Consider the following 20794-nt stretch of genomic DNA (forward strand, 5'->3'; position numbering starts at 1 on the left):
CCATAATGCTTCTTCTACTCGCATGATGCACTCGGCATCCCACGTACCTGATACAGGCCATCTATATTTCTCTTCTAGGTCTTTAGTATACTCGACCCATAAGTCTAGATATAATATGGCACTTATGCCATGTTTATGATACATAAAATGACCTGGACTGTCCCTAGACGGGACAGGAACTGCTTCTTCGAGCAGACCTTTTCTGGTTTTTAACTGACGTAATTTCGAGAACGGAGGCATGACTGGACTGGAGTCTAGACACAATACAATACACAATAAACACAATAATAACTGTAATACGAATCATTCATACCACGACATTGAAAACACATGAAATAACATTTAAAAATAACGGTTCGGACAGAATACTACCTGAAATACTGAAAACAGAACACATGAATTTCTCGAGAACAGAACTTACTAGAACAGAAACTTTACTAGAATGACTGGATGCACTGCTAAAACAGTACGAAACTTACCGGTCCCATAAACAGACACGTCAGGACACGCATCCACCTAGGTGGACACTTCGTGTTGGATCTGTGTACCCAAACCCACGGACCAGAGACAAATTACTTTGACCCTGTCTAGATACTACCCCAGCAACGGTACTCACCGGGCAGCAAGAACGGAAGGCCTCGAACTGGACTGGACTGCTACGACGATGGACGACGAACTTCGGACTTCAGTTACAGGTGGGCCTCCGGATACCTCGGACCTTGGACTCTCGGCTTGGGCTCTGGTCGGGACTCGCCGCGTTCCTCCACCGCCTCGTCTGGATGCTGGACCGCAACCTCCGTCTCCTCCGTGGGCCTGAGGGATACTTGAAGCAGAAATATCTGCACGTGCACGGTATGGTTCCGTCACGGCTGCAGAGGAGCAGGGGGCCTGCGTGGCTTCTCCGGCGCGTGGGGAAAGGGCAAGTCCCTATTCGGGCGCCATTATGTGGTAAATACATAATTAATTACCGGATCTATTTTTCGGGATACTCGTATAAACAGATAGCTCAATAAATAAGAGTCAAGATTCGAGGTAGCTGGAGTTGCAGGCTTTAATTAATCATAAAAGGACAGGAACAGGACAGCCTGCATGGGAATGGGATGGCAGCTGCCGGGGGCAGGATCTGGGAGCATAAGGATAACTTTTAATAACAGTGCACAATATTTATAGTTAAACAAATACATTGTATTCAGTACAGTAGGCGTAGCAGTAGGCGGAGTTTGTAGCAGTCGCGAAAGATAAGGCATAAAGTGGGTGTAACAAGAGGTGTGTACAGGGCGTATACATAGACATGTGATGCAAACGTAACAGAATGTCATAAACGGGGCGGAAACATGGAGGGGGCTACCTGAGCAGCTGGGACCTCTAACCTAGTGGTGCGCGCAAACTGACAATGACGTGTTACTAGAGAGAACTGGGGGGCTCTGACTTCTGCGCTAGAAGAGGAGACGAAAGTCTGGAGTGTCAGAGCGACATGTACTCAGGCTTATCTGGTATCTGGTGTTTAGAGAACATGTTGATAGAATCCAAAAGTTATCAGGGCAAAGGCTAACAGACACTAAGACTGGTGCATGCATAATTCTACATGTAGTGTGTGTGCGAGGAATATTCTATGAATATTAATACAGTATTTCTCTTACATGGAGACATAAAGGCTAGACCATGACGGAAACTATTGATGCGATTCAGTAGCTTAGGAATGCAGAGAAGGAGGGCTGGACTGATAACTAGAATCATAACATACTCTTGGCAGACTCGGAGGCAGAGCCAGGCCGAGCCGGGCACTGCGAGGCATGAAATAAGCTAAGGGTCAGGGATACAGGTGGGGGCTGTATCGCTCCTCGGAGAGGGTTCAGGAGACAGGAGCTGAATCTGAGTCCGGGCCCTTTTGAGGCCTAGAAACGGGGATAATTCAATGAATTAACGTGCACACTGTGAAATGTGGCAACGTAGTTTTGCATAGGCCTGATATTCGTTGTATTCACGAGGACTGGAAACTGACATACTAGAGATGGACACAACTGTAATTGCGTCTTTAATCGATCAGAGGGGAATACATGCATATCGATCATGCACATATAACATAAGATGGGGAACACGTAGGCACATATGACAAGGCAAAATTTACTTTTCCACAATAGAACGCACAAGCCCTGAGGAGATAGTTGAGATCTTAGCAGAATATTTTCAGAGAGTGTACACTCCGACTAATGAAGTATCGGTGGAGATGGCACGTGCATCTCTGGGTGACATCCCCATTCAGACACTGACAACGGATGCGGCCGCGGAACTAGTGGTGGACCTCACGGAGGAGGAAATACAAAGAGCAATACATGCACTGAAACCGGGTAAGGCCTCTGGACCAAATGGTTTTCCGATAGAGTGGTATCAGGCCGCGTCGGAGGGACTTAGTGGGCCCTTGCTGGCTATGTATGCGGACAGTCTGGAAAGGGCTGACCTCCCGTTAGACCAGCGAACGGCAACTATTGCTGCGATCCCTAAGCACGGAAAACCACCGGAGGAATGCACATCGTATCGCCCCATCTCACTTCTAAACGCCGAGGTTAAAATCTTGGCTAAGCTTCTTGCCACCCGATTGATAGCGCACCTTCCACAACTTATACACCCCGATCAATCAAGGTTCATGCCGCACAGAAATACTGCTCTCAACCTGCGCAGGGCACACGGAGTGTTGGCTAGGGCAACCTCGTTAAAGGACCCGGCGGTTATACTGGCCCTTGACGCGAAGATGGCATTCGATATGGTGGAGTGGCTATACCTATTTGAGGTCCTGACACACATGGGATTTGGCCCAAAGTTCATCGCATGGGTCAGGCTACTATACACCAAGCCTGTAGCACAGGTGGTGGCCAACGGACATCTTTCTCGAACATTCCAGCTAGAACGAGGGACCCGACAGGGTTGTCCGCTATCGCCACTGCTCTTTGCGATTGCATTGGAACCGTTGGCGACTCTGATACGTTCCACCCCGTTACTGAAAGGGATCACCTGGGCGGAGGGATGGGAGGACCGCTTGTCGCTGTACGCAGACAATATGCTGGTGTACCTGTCGGAACCAGAGAGCAGTATACCGGCGCTACTGGCGTTGTGCGGCGAACAGGGTAGAATATCAGGATACACTCTCAACTGGGCGAAGTCGGAGATATATGTCCTGCAAGGGCCGGCTCCCACACTATGCGAGGACTGCCCCCTCGGGATGGCAGGGTCCCCATTTCGCTACCTGGGGGTCCACGTCACTAAAGATGCAAACGAATTCTTTCAGAAAAACCTGGCACCGCCGCTGGAACGACTGAAGCAAGATGTTAAATCTTGGGCAGCGCTGCCGTTAACATTGTTAGGAAGGGCAGCACTTTATAAGATGATGTCCTTGCCCCGGTTTTTGTATATCCTGGAAAATACGCCGTACCCTGTAACACCGGGATATTTTAGGCGAGTATCTGCGCTGATGGCCGGCCTCATGTGGAACAATCGCCCGGCACGCATTGCGCAAGCAAAACTACACAGGGGATGGTATGATGGAGGGATCGCGCTGCCGAACCTGCAGCTGTATTATTGGGCCGCCCAACTGAAACCCATTAATCAATGGCTTCATACGCCGCAGGAAGACCCGGCTTACAGGGCGGACAGGGCACAACTGGGCACGAATAACATGCTGGCGCCCCTTTATGACAGGCGGAAAGTGCGCACACTCACGGGACCAACGAGACTTACCGTATCATTATGGCACATGGCGCAGACAAAACTGGGGTGGAAAGGGAGACTCACTAAACTCACCCCATTGTGGGACACGAGGGCACTGGGCAATCTGAGGCGCAGTAAGGGGTTCACGCTCTGGGATAACATCGGAATATCCACAATAGGAGACCTATGGGAAAGGGACACAGTAATACCCTTTGACCAACTGAGACAACGGTACGAAATGAGGCAAACGGAACTGTACCGTTATGTACAAGTGCGGCACGCTCTATTAACAGCCATTCCGCGTGACACATCGCTCCCAGAGGCATCTCCCCTGGAGGATCGTCTTCTTACAGATTACATGCCAGACAGGGCCACGTCACTCACTTATCGTAAATTACTGAATAATCTACCGGACCCGACAGTAAAACTAAAAGACAAGTGGGTGGAGGACATAGGAGAAATGGACGAGTCCGAATGGAATGAAGCGCTAGCATCACCTAAAGAGGTGGGCATATCGTCCAAATTGAGGCTTGTTCAGCTTAAAATTTTACACAGGGTGTATTACACGAGGACGATGCTCCACATAATACAAAGAGCATAACATCCGTTATGCCTTTGTGGATGCGGGGAGGAGGGAACACTGTTTCACACGATCTGGGAATGCCCTCGAATACAGGAATTTTGGTGGCAAATAATGCGTACTATGTCACAAATACTGGGGGTATCCTTGGTCCCTGAATCTCGGAAATGCTTGCTAAATATATGGGGACTCAACGATCTTTCCAGGTACGGTCAGCAGTGGTCCACGATAGGCATGATAATAGCAAAGCGTGATATAGCACAAAAATGGGGAGCAGTAGATACCCCCACACTGACACAATGGTGCACGAATATGGACAGGGTCATGATAATAGAGAGGACAGTCTACACCACCAGAGCATGCCCACGTAAATGGAATAAGTTATGGACCCAGTGGAACGTATACAGGGGATACGTTTGCGAACCACTGGAGGAAGATGACGCATTGACATCAGATGAAGAGGGGGACGAAGACGTAGGAACATGATAGTGAGGGGAATGTAGGAGGAACCAGGGATTTACCAGGGGCAGGATAAGAAGGGGAGAGGAGGGTGGGCGGGGGGACTAATAATTTATGGATCCTGATTGCTAAACTGACCTGCAAGATTGTGAAGGAGTATGGTAATGACAAATTAGAAGGTCTCGGCACTACTCTCATATGTTAGTCGCTCGAACAATGTAAACTGGAATGGGGGAAATACACCTGTCACTTTTAAGACCAATGACCGAATGTGGTAACTTCTTGTTAATCTTATTCACGTTATAAAGTACAAAACCAGACCTATGCAACTCCGTATAAGAAATACAAACTGATTACACATAATGACATATGACGCCGCCGTACCCCCGGGATGTCGGCGTATGGGCTGTGTACTTCTGACCATGAATACATATATGAAAAGGATGCGGCCGGCCCCACGGGTTGTAGGCCTGAAGCTGTGTAAGAGTTCTATGATGAAATAAAGGTCTTCAAAAAAAAAAATGTCAGCATGCAAAATTTAATCTAAAAGCAGGACTCTCTGAAAGTGTTACAACCGATATGAGGTCACTTGGCTAGCCATGATATTATTCTAGTAATGTTAGTACAAATATTACCTTCCTGCCCTCAACAATACACAAACAACAACACTCCACGGTTGTGCAGTCAACTGTAGTTCAAATACTAGTGTAGCCCTTACAGATTGGCGTAGGGGGAGGTCTCTCAGAAAAATGCGCAAGCTGCTAGGCCTTTAGTAGCTCACGACGATTTTCACTGATTAGCAGTAGCTCTCACTACAGAAAAGGTTGGAGACCCCTGTGCTAAAGAGAGGAAAGTAGAGCTGGTAGTAAGAAAGCATACAAGTGAGAAGGCAACACAAAGAGAATGGGGGAAAAGAACACATGAAAAAGTGAGCATTGTAAGGACTTAGCAATGCACACATGCTCCAGAGTCAGGACAAACAGAAGAGGAATGAAAGCCTTCCCATCTAGCAAACAAATTAAAGTGACAATGAATTATTCCTTTAATCCCCGTCTGTTAAGCCGACAATGGCAGCCGCTTGTTGGCTCTAGTGAAAGGCACACTTCGGCTGCTTTGTAGTGCTAAGAAGTGTACGTTTCTTCAGTTTACACCAGGCTCCCCGCGGAGCGTCTGCCTGTTGCTCTGGTGTTGTTTTTGTGCTCAGACTGCTGCCCGCCCCTTCTCACCTCTCTGAGAGCAGGTGTCCCCTTTGACTTCTACCTGCTGCCCACCCCACCCCGCCCCGCCTCTCCTCTCGGTTCACACCTTGGTGCTTTCACACTTAACGTCTCCTCCAGCTCTCATTTTCAGAGAGGGTCTCGGAGCTCCCCGTTACAGCCCCAGGATGAGGAGGAGGAAGAAGAGAGAGAGGAGACAGAGGAAGACTTGGTGGGGGGCGGGGAGACAGATACGGTGGGAAGTGAGAGTGAAGAAACAGGGGGAGAGCGAGAGAAGTAAGAGGGAGAGAACCAGTGGGGAAAGAGACCGAGAAGTGGGGAGAGATGAAGGAAGAAGAGAGAGCATGTGGGAAGGAGGGCATGGGGGACAGAGAAGAAGAAAGCGAGGGGGAGAATAGCACTGAGGCAATAGGACTCCAAAGTCAACAAAAACACTGGGATCGAGGGGACAGGGCAGGGAGGATGGATGTAGAGGAGATGGAAGAGATGGACAGAGTGCCAAGTGCTGGGGAGTGCAGCAAAAAACAATGGAGTGAGTGCCAGGAATAGAGAGGGAGAGAGAGAGAGAGATGTGGGTTAACAGCCAGCTCCGGAACTATGGACCCTACGGGCTGCGCCCAGTGATGACACGTGGAAAACAAGCATTTTTATGGAAACACAAAAACTCCCATCGCTTGAATTAAAATGGCAACTGTCTGACGCACTGAATCATGAGAGGCAAACTAAAGATCACAAGGACGGATTTGATAGTTTTCCATCAAATACGGCACCCCTCCCAACTGCCCCCATTTGGAGACGACCAGCCCAAAAGCTGATATATTTGTTCTTACACTGACGGTCCCATTTTAAGGAGGAGAGTGTAGAAAAGAGGTATTCCATCATTCGCCTACTTGAAGAGAGGGAGGGTAGAGGTAAGTAAAGTGAAAACGAATAGTTCATGAAATCTACATATACAAACAATTAATTGTAGAGACATCAAGACGCCGCCATGAAATATGCATTACACATCTTCTGTGCTGTTTTCCTTCCCCCTCAAGTCAAATAACCTGTTTGTCTTCCCTGTGGCGTAAATCATTGCTTTTAAGCTGCTGTGTGACCCTTGGCTCTAAAATGTCCTCTCAGTAACTGGGACATCCAGACAGCACCCATTTTAGAGACTAAACAGACCCCTTATGTAACGGCGTCGAGAGTTTGTAGGCTTGAGGAGTCTTAGGTACGCAAAGCCCAAACAAATGGGAGAGGAGTGGGAAGTGCTGGGAACAGGCGCCCTCGGAATGCCTGTGCGCCGCGCTACAAATCTGCGCCGTGGGTTAGTGCACCTGCTGGAGCGATAAGTGTATAACCTAAAGGGTATGTTTTCTTTTTGCTAGTTTTATATTGCGAACTCAACCCGGCGGTATGAGAGCGCTGCACCAGGTGTATTACAGAGGGTCACATTGATTTCTAGGCATGGGGGCTTAAGTGATTTGCACCAAAACACAGGATGTTTGAGCCTCCCGGACTCGAACCTGGTCCCCCAGCTTCAAAGCCGGTCGCCCTAGCCATTAAGCCACACTCTGTTAACATACTGGTGAAATAGGTTAGTGAGTTAAAGAGCATATTGGAAATATAAGAATATAACCTGCAGGTTAAATGTTAAAATATGTGAGGTATTGCTGAGTTAATACATATACTGCTGACATATTTGGGTGACCTACAGACTAAACGTTCACATATTTGTGGCGCAGAAGCATGGTGAGTTAGTGCACTCTCTGTAACTTTCAGTACTTAGGTTGAACTCTGAAAGGGCTCGAGTTCACTTTTCATTTTTCCAAGGTGGAGGCTGACTTGTGTAATACCACTTATGTACCAGGCCCGATGTTGTCAGGCTGTAGTGTTGGACGCCACTAAAAACAAGGGGGACGAGAGGGACGCATGACAGTGAGCCGTCCTGACACCTCCACGTGGTTTAATGGCCTGCCCGCGCAGGGAAACACCTCATCCATATGGACGTCCCAAGGAGTCAAGCTGAACACGAGGAAAAAGCGAGGATTTGAAGCGCGTTGTCTGGGCCATTTGGTCAGCTGAGCGAAGGGCTTCGGAGGGGGGACGCGTGCATTTTGACCGCTCCCTGAAAAGGTCTAATGTGTCTCAAACTGGAGGATGATATGCCTCGCCCGCGTCAAGGGGAGCGTTGCTAATCTGAAGGCTGCCATTGCATGCTGGGGACCGTGGACAGGGCGCGCGGGTTGTTATTTGCGAGGCTTTTATTTAGGGCCATGGTGGACCTGCAAACAGGCACTCCGTCATTAAAAGTGACCGTGAAAATATAAACAAGCTACCGAAAGAGCGCGTGCATATGTTTTGTCCTTAACAACGGAAGCAGAGCGTGTGCATTTGTTTTGTCCTGCGTGCACACAGTCACGGAAGGAGAGAGGGAGCAACTGAACAGAGCCGTACACGTGCACATCTCCTGTCACCCATACATGCACATCTGCAGTGTTTTCAGCTAAGCTGTTAGACGTACGTGTGCACATGTCCTGTCCCCCTTCTCCCACCAAACCGACGACAATAGATCTTGCCAAGGCACGCAGCGCATGTGCTGCATCGCTAGGCGAGACCTAAAAAGTTACAGGGACATAATGTTAAGCTGAGATTTCCCTCAAACATATCCATTGAAATACAGCAGTTATAGTTACCTGAACTAACAATAATTTAAGCCCCTGTGATGCACTGCTTATGACCTCACATATTACATCGCTCATGACATGGTCAGTGACATCATAGATGGCATCTCAAATGACATCACCAATACACCACCTCACACACCCACTCATACCCCCATGCAGACACATACGTCCACATAAGCACTCACATATCCATTCAAAGCCCCATACAACTACTCACACACCCACTCACTCATCCATACAGCCACTGACTCACCCACTCCCACATACAGCCACTGACACACCCAGTCATACAGCCACTCACACACCCACACAACCACTTACACATGCAGTTACTTATCCATTCAGGCACTCACACATGCACTCACCCATACAGACACTGACTCACCCACTCATTCATCCATTCAGGCACTCAGACACCCACCCTCTCACCTACAGATACTTACACACCCAATCACACCCCCATAAAACTACTCACACACTGACTTACAAACCCTTACAACTATTCACACATGCACAGACTTATACAACCACTCACACATCCACTCACCCCCATACAATTTCTCGCACACCATCATACACCCATACGACTCATACATCCACAACCACTCACACATCCATACAACACACACAGCCACTTACAAAACCACTCACAAACTCATGCAACCACTCACCCACACAGCTACTCAGACACCCAATCGCACACCCATACATCATTCACACCCACTCACACACCCATAAAGACACAGACACCCACTGATACAATCACACAACTACTCAGATCACGTTAGAAATAGTATCACTCATTACTCGTACACCCAGTATACTGATTTAACTTTTGTAATAGGTTTGTAACTCTTAGAAAACACTTACACTCACTTGATTATGTCATCAGTGATGTCATTTGAAATGCCATCAGTGATGTCACTGACCATGATGTTATATGTGAGGTTGTTAGAACTGGCTATTTCTGGTAGGCTAAGGCTGACGCCAAAGCCAGGCAGAAACCACCATTCTAGTCAGGGCAAGGAAGTCACACGCCAAGATAACCCCTGCTCACCCCCTTGGTAGCTTGGCACGAGCAGCAAGGCTAAACTCTGAGGCGATGTGTAAAGCATTTGCGCCAGCGCACAACAGCAACAACATCCTAGGCACACCACAAAAGGAACTCCACACAAGGTTATTTTAAAATAACTTTTGTATTGTCAAAACATATCAGATAGAATCACACATATACATTGTGCCAACTGGCACAGGCAATATTCACATAGCATTATTTACACAGGACAGGGCCACATGGGCCACTGTCATAATCAGCACTTTTAGAAATAGAAATAGCACTTATAGAACTTAGAATAAGTATAGCAAAAAGAATAACAGTTGTAAATCACATCCAGTAACTACTGGGGACAGGCAAGTACCACCTACGCAACCCTAAACACCGTAGGAGAATGTCACGCAGGGGACCAGGACCTCACTAGGACCACCTGTACTAAAAAGAACAACCACCTAAGTAACACACAGCATTTAGGGGTCTAAGAAAGAACACATTACCCATGATGCATAAATATACATTCAGAGGAGTAGTAAAGGGAAACACATGATGTATAAACCTACACATTCAGCGGTGTTAAGAACAGAGCACATGATGCAGTAAAATACATTCAGAGGTACCAGAACAATACAATAGCGCAAAAGTCACATGATGTCTAAAAACATTCAGAGGTGCAAGGAAAAACCACACAATTGCGCAAAACCTACATAAGCCACCACCCGTGGCAGTCCCTAGGCCAACTGGCCTTGTTGGGGCTAGAACGCCCTGAGTCTCAATGTCAGGGCGCGCTGCCATGCAGCACCAGTCTCAAGAAAAGAAAGCCTAAACGTAGCAGCTGGCACTAAGTGCTGCGCAGCTGTGAAGGCCTGGCACCACTGTGCCCTCTCTGTCCCACACAGGGACTCTCTCCTGAAATTGCGCCTAAACGGTGCAGCTGCCCACTAAGTGCTGGGCAGCTGGAGAATCATGAAAAACTGTGGCAGGGCCTTCAGCAGCCCCTCTGGCGAATTGCGCCACCAATGGTGGAGCCACACAGGCTCTGCAGCCAATGGCCCCTCGAGCCTCGCTGGGCTCGTAATTCCAACTGCCCCCTAGAGCCTCCGTGGCTCTAAACACAATCTGGGGCCCTGAGCCCCTCGTGGGCTCTCAAGACATGCCCCCTCAGAGCCTCTCTGGGCTCTACTTCACGTTGGGGCGACCCGCTGCCAACCGGGGCCGCCCTGCTGCTCCAACTATGCCCATGAGCCTCTCTGGGCTCTAAATTGCAAAAATGCGCCCCTACACCGGGAAGCGGCCCGCTGCCAGACGGGGCCGCTCTACATTTCCATTGGAGACCCCCCCGTCCGAGACGCCCGCACTCACCGGATACCTGCTGTGAGGCGGCGTCTTCACTGGGGCTTCTTCCGGCGGGGGGAGCAGCGCGTCTCCTCTCTCGGCCGCTCAGCTTCCTCACTCGGGGCTCCCTCTGCACACGGGTGCCTCAGCAGCCGGCCACACTCCTTCTCTCGGCCACGCAGGCTCCACCAGCCAGACCGGGCTCTCTTCTCTCTGCGGCGGCTTCACTGGCGGTGGGGGCGGGCACCGACAATGTGCCCCGCGCCCCCTCCGCTCTCTCCTCACGGCTGGCTGGTGCCTGCGGGGCTCTCCCACAGCAATGGGAGCCCCACACCGGCGGCACCGGCCGCCATCTCTCGGGCGCCTTCTTCCCTCGTGCCGCGGCCTCAGGGGCGGGACTTCCGGCCGGCCGCTGCGCTTCCTGCGGGCAGCGCAGCAGCCCCGCTTAGGCAGGCAGGCGGGGAGTCATTATCCGAGGGGTGGGCTCCCTCGAGATAGATAAATATAAAAATAAACGCGCTATTAAGCGCGTGGGCAAGGTACAGCGCTCCTAGCGCTGTAAGCACACATAAAGCGCTCTCAAGCGCTTGGTGGCAATAAAGCGCTCCAAAGCCTAGAATAGCAAGTCAAGCGCTACAACAGGAAAATAAAGCGCCCCTAGCACTAAAAGGCATCCAAAGGTCACCAGTCCAGCAAAGAGCACAATCCAAGCGCTCCTCAGGCGCCAGGCCCCCAAAAGTCCTCCATAAAGTCCTTTAGGAAGGTGAAGCAAAGGGGACCCAGCAAAAGGGTCTCCAGAGTCCAGGAGAACAGCAGGAATCCAAGGCAAAGCCAAGTCCCCCCATCAGCCTAGGCAAGGCAGAGGGGTCCCCCAGAAGTCCTCCAGGCATCCAGGGGCTGGGCAGCGCCCGCCCCTGGTAGAGCAAGTCAGAAACAAGAAAATTTTGGAAGGGGACACAGCCCCTTCTTATACACAGAAACGTCTTTGAAGTCTCAGTGTGAGAACCAGCTAGACTGGTTTAGAGGGAAGTCCCTTCAGTATCAGGGACAGAGGTGACAGTCGCCCAGCGGGGGGGGTGGAGCCAGCATTGTGGCAGGCAGGCACAGCCCTTCACTATCAGGGGCTAATCTCCTCCCACTTCCCTGGCAGCAGATGCTGCCTTTCATCCACGGGCTGACTCAGACAACCATCTGGGGGCTCTGCAGCCCCTGTCACACTCAGACCAGACAGTCAATCCACAAGCAGGCCCAGGCACTCCTGGGCCAGGCTCACCAGCCAATCACGTGCCAGCAGACTCACTACACAAATATGCCAACTTCCAAAAGTGGTACTGCTAGACTTGACACAACCATACCGCATACACCATTACGCAGCATTCAATCTCACGAGTTCACACATATCAAACTCGACCCTGCACTCCCCACACATCAGGAACTACCATGGGCATACATATTCCCCATTCATTCCTATGGGAGGGCAGGTCACTCACCACACATACACAGAGAGCACACGCACTTTACACTGTACCACAGTGAAAAAGTGCGCAGAGGCCTAAAATCACCAACCCAGGTTCCAGAAACAGGCTAGGAAAAAGCAAAAAGTCTCGGGGTGAACCTGCCAAAAGGGCCAGGTCCAACAGAGGTCATAATCAGGGCATTGCGGGGGAGTAAGTTACAGTTCGCTGAAGTAACTATAACTGACTGCGGAATGGTTTTATACAAGTGAAATCTGAGCCTAACCATAATGTCCCTGTAACCTCTGTTTTTTTCAGAGTATATATATATACACACACACACACACACACACACACAAGATTCAAGGTATGTACATGTGGCTTTAAGCATAGTAAATCTATACTTTCCTACATGCAATTACCTTTCTATGTTAGGTTCCTCGATAGCCTGCCCTAGATATTAGTGCTTCACGATATTCTGAGGGGGGTTGGTATTCAGTAGTACAACCTAAAAGAAGATATTTTTACATAGAACCCTGAAATTGCTCAGTGAGGCGTATATCATTTTCCCCATGTCCAATACTCCTACGATGTCTTATAAGCGATGCGTTTTACGCATACAGGCAGGGGACTGTTCGGTAGGGATCTGTAGCAAGATGAGTTTATTCCTAATCCAAGAAAACTTAACCTTGATTTGTCACTGAAGGGAGGTTGACTGGGAAACCAGCAGTTCCAATGCATCCCAGGGTGCCATACAACTGAAACAGTACTAGGAATTCCTACCGCCTCATGCCTATGCCTACCAGTCAGATGGCTAAGTGAGGCTGGGGATCCATGACAACCCTTTCACATACAATATAATCGAATGTTAGCAACTTCATACCAGCGCTTCTGCTCCGTTGTATGGCGTTAATGTGAAGGTGTTGGTGAAGATTCGTATCTGAAAAAAAGAAGTGACATTAACAGAAATGCATAAGTTCTTGAACATTAGTGGATTGGATATTTACGTACAATACTGCACCATTACAAACAGATAGAGGCTACAACATCATTTGGAATAACAAAAGGGCATTGGCCAATAATGAGATTGTTTTCCATTGAGAGCTTCAATGTGACCTCAAATAGCCATCAAGGGACGTGGAAGGCATGTAGAACTACTGGCGGTATAGAGATATGGGAGGGGAGAATTATGTTATGTGAAGTGTCAGAAGAGTCACAGGTGAGTTAGTGATTGGGCTGGTAGAAGAGTTAGTGATTGGGCAGGGAGGGAAGTTAGTGATTGGGCGGGGAAGGGAGGTGTTGTTAGGGCAGGTATTAGAGAGGTACAGATATTTCAGCAATGAGTAAAGGGACAGTGGCCATAAGAGAACAGTGTAGAGTTACAGGTAGTGCAGGGACACGGTTGAAGAAAATTGTGGGCTGTGATGGGGGTGTAAAGGTACAGGTGGTGTACATACATGGTGACAGAAAAACTGGGAAGTCAGAGTGTAGAATTAAAAGTAGTGCAGTAATAGAGTGAGAAGAAAGTCTAGCTAAGAACAGGGATAAAAAGCAAGCAGCATTCAAAAAGTTTCCAAAAATACAGGCTTAAAGAACCATCTGCCAAAATATATACTCCATAAAATTACCCGGGTTAAAATTTCGACATACAACTAAACTCAATATAAAGCACTCTCTCCCAAATATGCAAAGACTGAAGCCAAACCAGCAAATTAACATATTCTTACAATGGGAGTAGTGAGTTTTGCAGGTCGACATTATTGTCAGGGGCATTTATCGTAGATATTTGTCAGTAGATGTAATTTGAGTCTATGTTTTTGTGGTATATTTTTGATTATGAAAACCTTAAAGTTATAATCTGATTCACACAGACAGAAATGGCACAGGAACATTGTACTCACCAGCAGCATGATGGGCATAATTAATGTCCAGAAGAACGATGGAAAGATGCCATATGTCATATTCGTCATCACCAGGCCTGGACAAATTACACTTGAGTAGAGACCCTGCAGGGACCAGAGGTCGGGAGCTAGTCAGTTTACCACAAGTCAGCGGGTGACACAGACTATGACAATGCAATATGTGATAACAATACGTAGAAAATGTAAGTGGTCAAATTTTGATGGTACTGACTCACTGGGAGCCCTCTAGTCAGTGATGCAGTTTGGAAGAGTTTAAAATTAGGATGGTTGGCACGGTCACTATCTAGAATATTGCAAGCTATTCAACATGAACTGTCAAGTCAGTACGTCATGGCCAATGCTAACAGACCACCACATGAGGTGTGTGTCTCAATTTCTCTTCACTATCGCAGAAGCCAGGTTTAAGAAGTCAAATAGCGACCCATTTAACATGTACGCTTGAAAGTTTATCATTTAGCTCTAATAAATCTACACTAATTTGTAGTCACTATCCATGTTTTTTTGTTTAGCCGTGAGGCCAATTTTTATTACAGACGAGCATTCACTTTTACACTTGGTGGCGTGCATGAAAGTACTTTACATTAGTTTACCAATAAAGACTTCCCTACCCAACCCCTTGTTGCTAGGCCTTTTTGCTAACCTTTTTTTGGGCTATTTGGGGAAGTTCACATTTGGGAAACTATAACTTTTTGTCCACATAAGGCATCCACGCCAACATTACGTCCTTTTTTTGCAACATCCTGAGTATTCTAAAGGTACCAAGGGCATGTGGATTCCCCAGGAGAGGACTGGGAAATTAGCCAAAATACGGGTAAATTTCGTTTTTTTGGGGGGCGTGGGGGGAAGAGTGCTGCAGAAGAAAGCGTCTGTCTTTTCCCCTGCAAATGGTACCAACAAAGGGTCTGTGCTGCTACTATCACCATCTTCCTAGGTTTCAGAACAGGCAGATTTTTGTCAGACAACCTCATTTTTCTACAGAGGTTTGGCACTTTACTGGGACACAGCCTATATTTACTATCTTTTGTGCTTTCAACCACCTTCCAGTTAGGGGGAGAAATGGGTGTGTAACCAATAATGGAAAGCTAAACATTTCTGAAAAGTAGACAACATTCTGAATTCAGCAAGGGGTAATTTGTATACATCCTTCAAGGTTTCCTATAGGAAGTAACAGTTTAAATAAAAAAAGATTGAAATTGAGTTGGAATAAAACCCAGCCATGTGTGCCTACGTTTTCACCTGTAACTTCTAACTATAGCAGATTTTTTAAAGCAATATACCGTTATGTTTGCTTGACCCTTCTGGTTGCGGATATATATAGGGCTTGTAGGTTCACCAAGAACTCAAGGTACCCAGAGCCAATAAATGAGTTTCACCTTGCAATGTGTTTTCATTGTGTACCGGGTATAGAGAAATTCCTTTGGTAAATATAAGAAGTGAAAAATAGGTATTAAGGGAACCTATGTATTTCTGAAATGGGAACCGGATATAGCATTTAGAAGCAGTGGTTATTTGACCATCTCTGAAATTTTGGGAACCTATACTACCATGTGAATTAGAGGGCATTTTTTTAAAAATAACTTCTTTTTTACATACTGTCTTACATTTGGAAGGTAGAAATGCATAGAAAGACAATTGGCAATAACACTTGTTTTACTATGCTGTGTTCCCTAAGTCTCCTGATAGAAATGGTACCTCACTTGTGTGGGTAGGCCTAGGGCCCGCGACAGGAAACAGCCCAAAATGCAACGTGGACACGTCAAGTTTTTCCACTGAAAACTAACCCTTCTTTTGCGATGTGCCTAGCTGTCACTTTTGGGCCCTAGCTCAGCCGGCACCTAGGGAAACCTAACAAAACCTGTGCATTTTATAAAACTAGACACCCAGGAGAATCCAGGATGGAATAACTTTTGTGGTTCTCACCATGTTCTGTTACCCAGAATCCATTGCGAACTTCAGCATTTGTTAATAAAAATGCCCACATTTCTGTGATGGTAAGTATTGGAATCTCCGGGGAGCCACAAACTTCCTTACACCCAGCATTCCCCCAAATCTCCTGATAAAAATGGTACCTTACTTGTGTGGTTAGGCCTAGGAAAAGGGATGTTTTTAGCTAAATTTGAGGTTTGCAGGGATTCTGGGTAAGAAAATCCACGCAAGCCACACCTCCCTGGACTCCCCCAGGTGTCTCGTTTTCAGAAATGTGTGGGTTTGGTAGGTATCCCTAGATGGCATAAGAGCCTGGGACAGTGCTTAATATGAGCCGGTGGTTTCAGGTGCTCAGCACCGGCACTAATTTGTCAACACCAACACTTATGACAGTTGCCATATGGTGGCTCTGTTTGTGTAATATAGAGATGAGCACAACAGCAGTTGTTTACTAATCAAATCAACATTAAAACAACCAATACCTGCCTGCAAAGTCCTTTTTACAGCTTTGGGAGGCCCCGAACAGTCTGAATTGTCACACTTATAGCAGAGTGATTGCTAGCAGTTGTGTACGTTTTCTCATTGGCAGCTCTGGCAATGGCATTGGGTGGTGCAAGCTGGGTGGCCTCCTTACGAGGGTCCTGGAACCTAATATTTTACAAATTAAGCACTGGCCTAGGACCAAAACACAGGAGCCCCCTTTGCAAAAACAGAATGTTTTGTGATAAATAGAGGGTCACCTGGAGTTTTGTTCCTGGGCTTGGTGGGGATAATAACCCACATAGAAAGACTGTCCGTTTTGTATTTGAGGGGTTGGGGGCATTGGCAGGCCCATTTTGGGCAGCCCTCAGTATGAAAACCAAATCCCTGGTTCCTAGGGGGCTCCTCTCCCCCGGGTCAAAAAGACTAACCATGCCCATAAACACTTTAGGGGGAGCAAAGGACCTTGCCCAAGGCGCCGCTTCCCCCTTCATGGTGTCTAGGGGTGGATGCCTGCTTGCGAATCGCCCTCCTGCGGTGATCCCCAAGCAGGGACGCACTAGGGAGACTATCCCCTTTCCAATGATACCTCTCCTGTGTGTTTCGGTGTGAGGGGGGCTGAGATAGCCCCGCAATCACTGAAGCAGTGAAAGTGAAATGAGCTCATCGGCTCATTTCACAATGATGTAATTTTACAATTTCATAACGACAGCACACAAGGCGCGCCGATTGTCCTTTCACTGAAAAAAAGCTCCTTCCCAGCTCTTGAGGCTGAAAACTAAAAAAGGAAACCCCTCTGCTGCAAACAGCAGAGGGATTTCCTAGTCGTGTACAGAGCATGGTCCCATCCTCAGCACATGACCACCGTGACTGAGAAAGGAACTGTTCCATCCTCAGCACCGAACCAGTTAAACCGGGGCATTATAGGCATTATTCAACATCCAGGTCGAGGAGGAAGTCACTGTAGGCACACACGCTGGGGAATCTCTAGCAACCAAGTAAGTGAGGAACTGTGTGAGGCTTGCTGTTTCACCCTAATGTCTAGCGTTTTTAAGATCAACCACACAGAACAAGGTTCATTGTTTACTGCATATGGTTACTTATGTTTACTTCAGTAGGTAATCACAAGACCCTTAGCTTCACCCGCAACGTATGAGGCAGTAGCTAATCTACCATAAGGTAAACAATTACCATTTTATGCAAATAACTACTTTTTAACAAAAAGACAGGATGCACAAAACAGTTAGCAAAGCAACAAGGCAATCATTTTGCATAATATTTGACCGCACCGCGACATTTCGCACATGCACACTGAATCGAGTTAAGGGGACCCCCAGGAAGGTTCAATAGTCAATCTATATGAGCCCTACAAACTTCATCACCACACAGTCAAACCAAACAGAACCCAAAGCAGAGCATTAGACATGAAGAGTCCTCATACGTGCAGTAGGTCCAGTTAAGAGAACCATCTGTAAGGCACGAGATTTGACCTTCGTCAGCACCGCATAAAGGCCAAAGTCACGATGGTACCACAAAATGAGAACATTCAATATTCGACATAATGTTCTCAGTATGCATGAATTCGATTGATACATACAGGAGTAACATGGCGACCTATGGCTGCCTCTTATATCATACCCGCCAGAAATTCCACTAAAGGGTATAATACTATGTAGACACAGAACCTTCTGATGCAACCCCTCTCTCTCTCTGTGCACGTCAGAGGGTGACCTAGGATTTCAAAACTTCATTGCACTTACCACTGTTTGCCAGATGCACCACATAGCTTTCTCAGCCAATGAGCAGAACCATTTCTAAATAAAGAATGACTATTTGCCCTAACAAAAGAAACCCCTGAAGTGAAGTACACACACATCCTGCAGTAACCAAGTGAATTTCGTAGTCACACATCGGGATAAGATGGAGGTAGTCATGGGGGATAAAGGACCGCATGTAAATTACTTTATATATTGAGCTCCTTTTTGTTTCCTTTCAGGTTACAGGCAACAACTACATTCATAACAAAAAGATCTGCTATACAAAAGTAACGAAGACCCATATGTTATTGTACTCACCTGAGCACAGAGCCAATTTATAACAACCAACAGGGATCTGATCCATAAGGTCCTGAAGAAGGCCAACTGGCCCAAACTGACATAAATGGCCGAAACATGTTGACCATTGATGCTAAGGAATGGTAATATGTCCGAACATCACCTCCTTTTTAATCTTCCCCGTCCTACCTTTTACATTAAAAAAGACTGCTTACAGATATAGGTGGTAATTTTACTCTTTCTGCACAGATCCCAACAGTATCTTCTTCCACATACTCTGCCGCCTAATGGAGGAATCACTTACCTGGTGAAGGCGGTACCCAGGAGCAGAACCAGATGATGAGGCTACCTACTATTTCACCACAGAAAAGATAAGATATATTGCTGGTGGTAATTAGTGGTTGAGGGTTTCCGAGACAACACTTGTGAGACTCTGGTATCAAGACCGGTGTGGTTCACTCTTCTCTTGATTTATGCACTATCTAAAAGCACCTTCAACTAAATCTCCCATGGACCAAGATCTCCAAACTGCTTACAAATACACAGAAAAAATGTTTTGAAAGGCACCAAAAAATATTGCTAACTAAAAAGATCTGATGAGCGCCAAGAGTTCACCTTACAAAACAGAGCAGGCTTCATTGGTAATGTAATTAGTCCTCCAATCTCAACTAAACGCTCAAAGAAGATATGCTATGACAAGGAATAATACCACCAATTGATAACTTGGGAAAGAAAAAAGGCATCCAGAATGCAGAAAATAGAAATAGTTAATGTCTACATTCCACACCTTATGAGTAAGTTATCCGCTTCCAGAGATTTGTAAAAATGGAAGTTGGTAGTCACTGGTTGCACCCTGGCCTCACCTGCTGATTGAAGCGTTCGTTCAGTGCCAAGCTGAGCAGATCGGTGGCATACTTGGATGAGCTGTAGGACTCCCGTCCCTGGCTATGTTGGTAGTCAGTCAGACTGAAGGCATTCCGCCGTGCATTACTGGACGATGTCCAAATTACCTGCGAGGGCCTTCCGGCTTTACAGAGCAAAGGCCCTAACTCTTGTATCTGCAGAGAAAAGAACATGAAATTGAAGCTTTCAGAGACATGTCTGAGAAGGCCACAAAGCTGAAAGAGCAGACAGACTGAGTAAGACTTAACAATAGATGTTGTTCAGTAACCTTCACTAGGCAACCAGTGAAACATAATAAAGCAAATGGGTGTGCCGTTCCGCAGAGTCACTCAATCTCAAATTTCGACAGTGGAGTCAGAATCGCGTGATTAATAAGGGTATCCTGTACAGAATGTATAAGCCTTTACCCACGAAGGAGACATGCTTCCTCACTGGGCTTTGTTGCTAGTTTGGTGAGCACTGCAATACCTTATGAGCCCAACAAGTGGGCTCTTTATCACAGATCTTTTATTCTCCCTGCCTCTTGACACTGCTTGGGATGGTGCCCTTATCTCTGGTCTTGTGAGCAGAGAAGTAGATTGGAAGAAAAAGTCATTAAAATTGGCTACAGACCAAAAGATTTAATTATCGGTCCATCAAAGGCCACTTGGTTCATCTACAGTTTTGAATCTTGGCAACAGACTGCTGAGAATAAAGTCTGTCTAACAGGATTGCCCGAATACATGACTACCAACCCTGATACTAACGCCTAAAATAGAATGTTAATACTGTGGATGTGTTCATTCTATTTCCTACCACATCTTATCTATGGGTTCTCTTCTTCTCTCACTTTTTCATGTGCGTTAAGCACACACTTTTATATTAAACATCACAGGAAATTACTGGTGTAAATTCTGTTTGAAAAAGAGCCACATAAAATAGCTACCAAGACATGAATGTAGGTGAAAGCATCACTCGTAGTTTTTCTTTCTTTCGGTCTATTAAGACCATAAAAGTACATAAAATCACGCTACATTTACATTTGTTTACATAAAAGTATATA

The 20794-nt window shown here is 46.9% G+C and overlaps 1 protein-coding gene across 1 annotated transcript in view; it reads right to left on the minus strand.

Moving 5' to 3' along the window:
- Positions 1-20794, minus strand: part of HSD17B7 (hydroxysteroid 17-beta dehydrogenase 7) — a 166391-nt gene that overhangs the window by 71914 nt on the left and 73683 nt on the right. Inside the window, exons 5-7 of the mRNA XM_078641417.1 lie at positions 19713-19907; positions 14369-14473; positions 13351-13407 (exon numbers count right to left, since the gene is read on the minus strand). Coding sequence (XP_078497543.1) covers positions 13351-13407; positions 14369-14473; positions 19713-19907 — 357 coding nt within the window. The remainder of the gene's footprint in view (positions 1-13350; positions 13408-14368; positions 14474-19712; positions 19908-20794) is intronic.

This window comes from Lissotriton helveticus, chromosome 1_1, assembly GCF_964261635.1.
Source record: "Lissotriton helveticus chromosome 1_1, aLisHel1.1, whole genome shotgun sequence".
Classification (NCBI taxonomy): domain Eukaryota; kingdom Metazoa; phylum Chordata; class Amphibia; order Caudata; family Salamandridae; genus Lissotriton; species Lissotriton helveticus.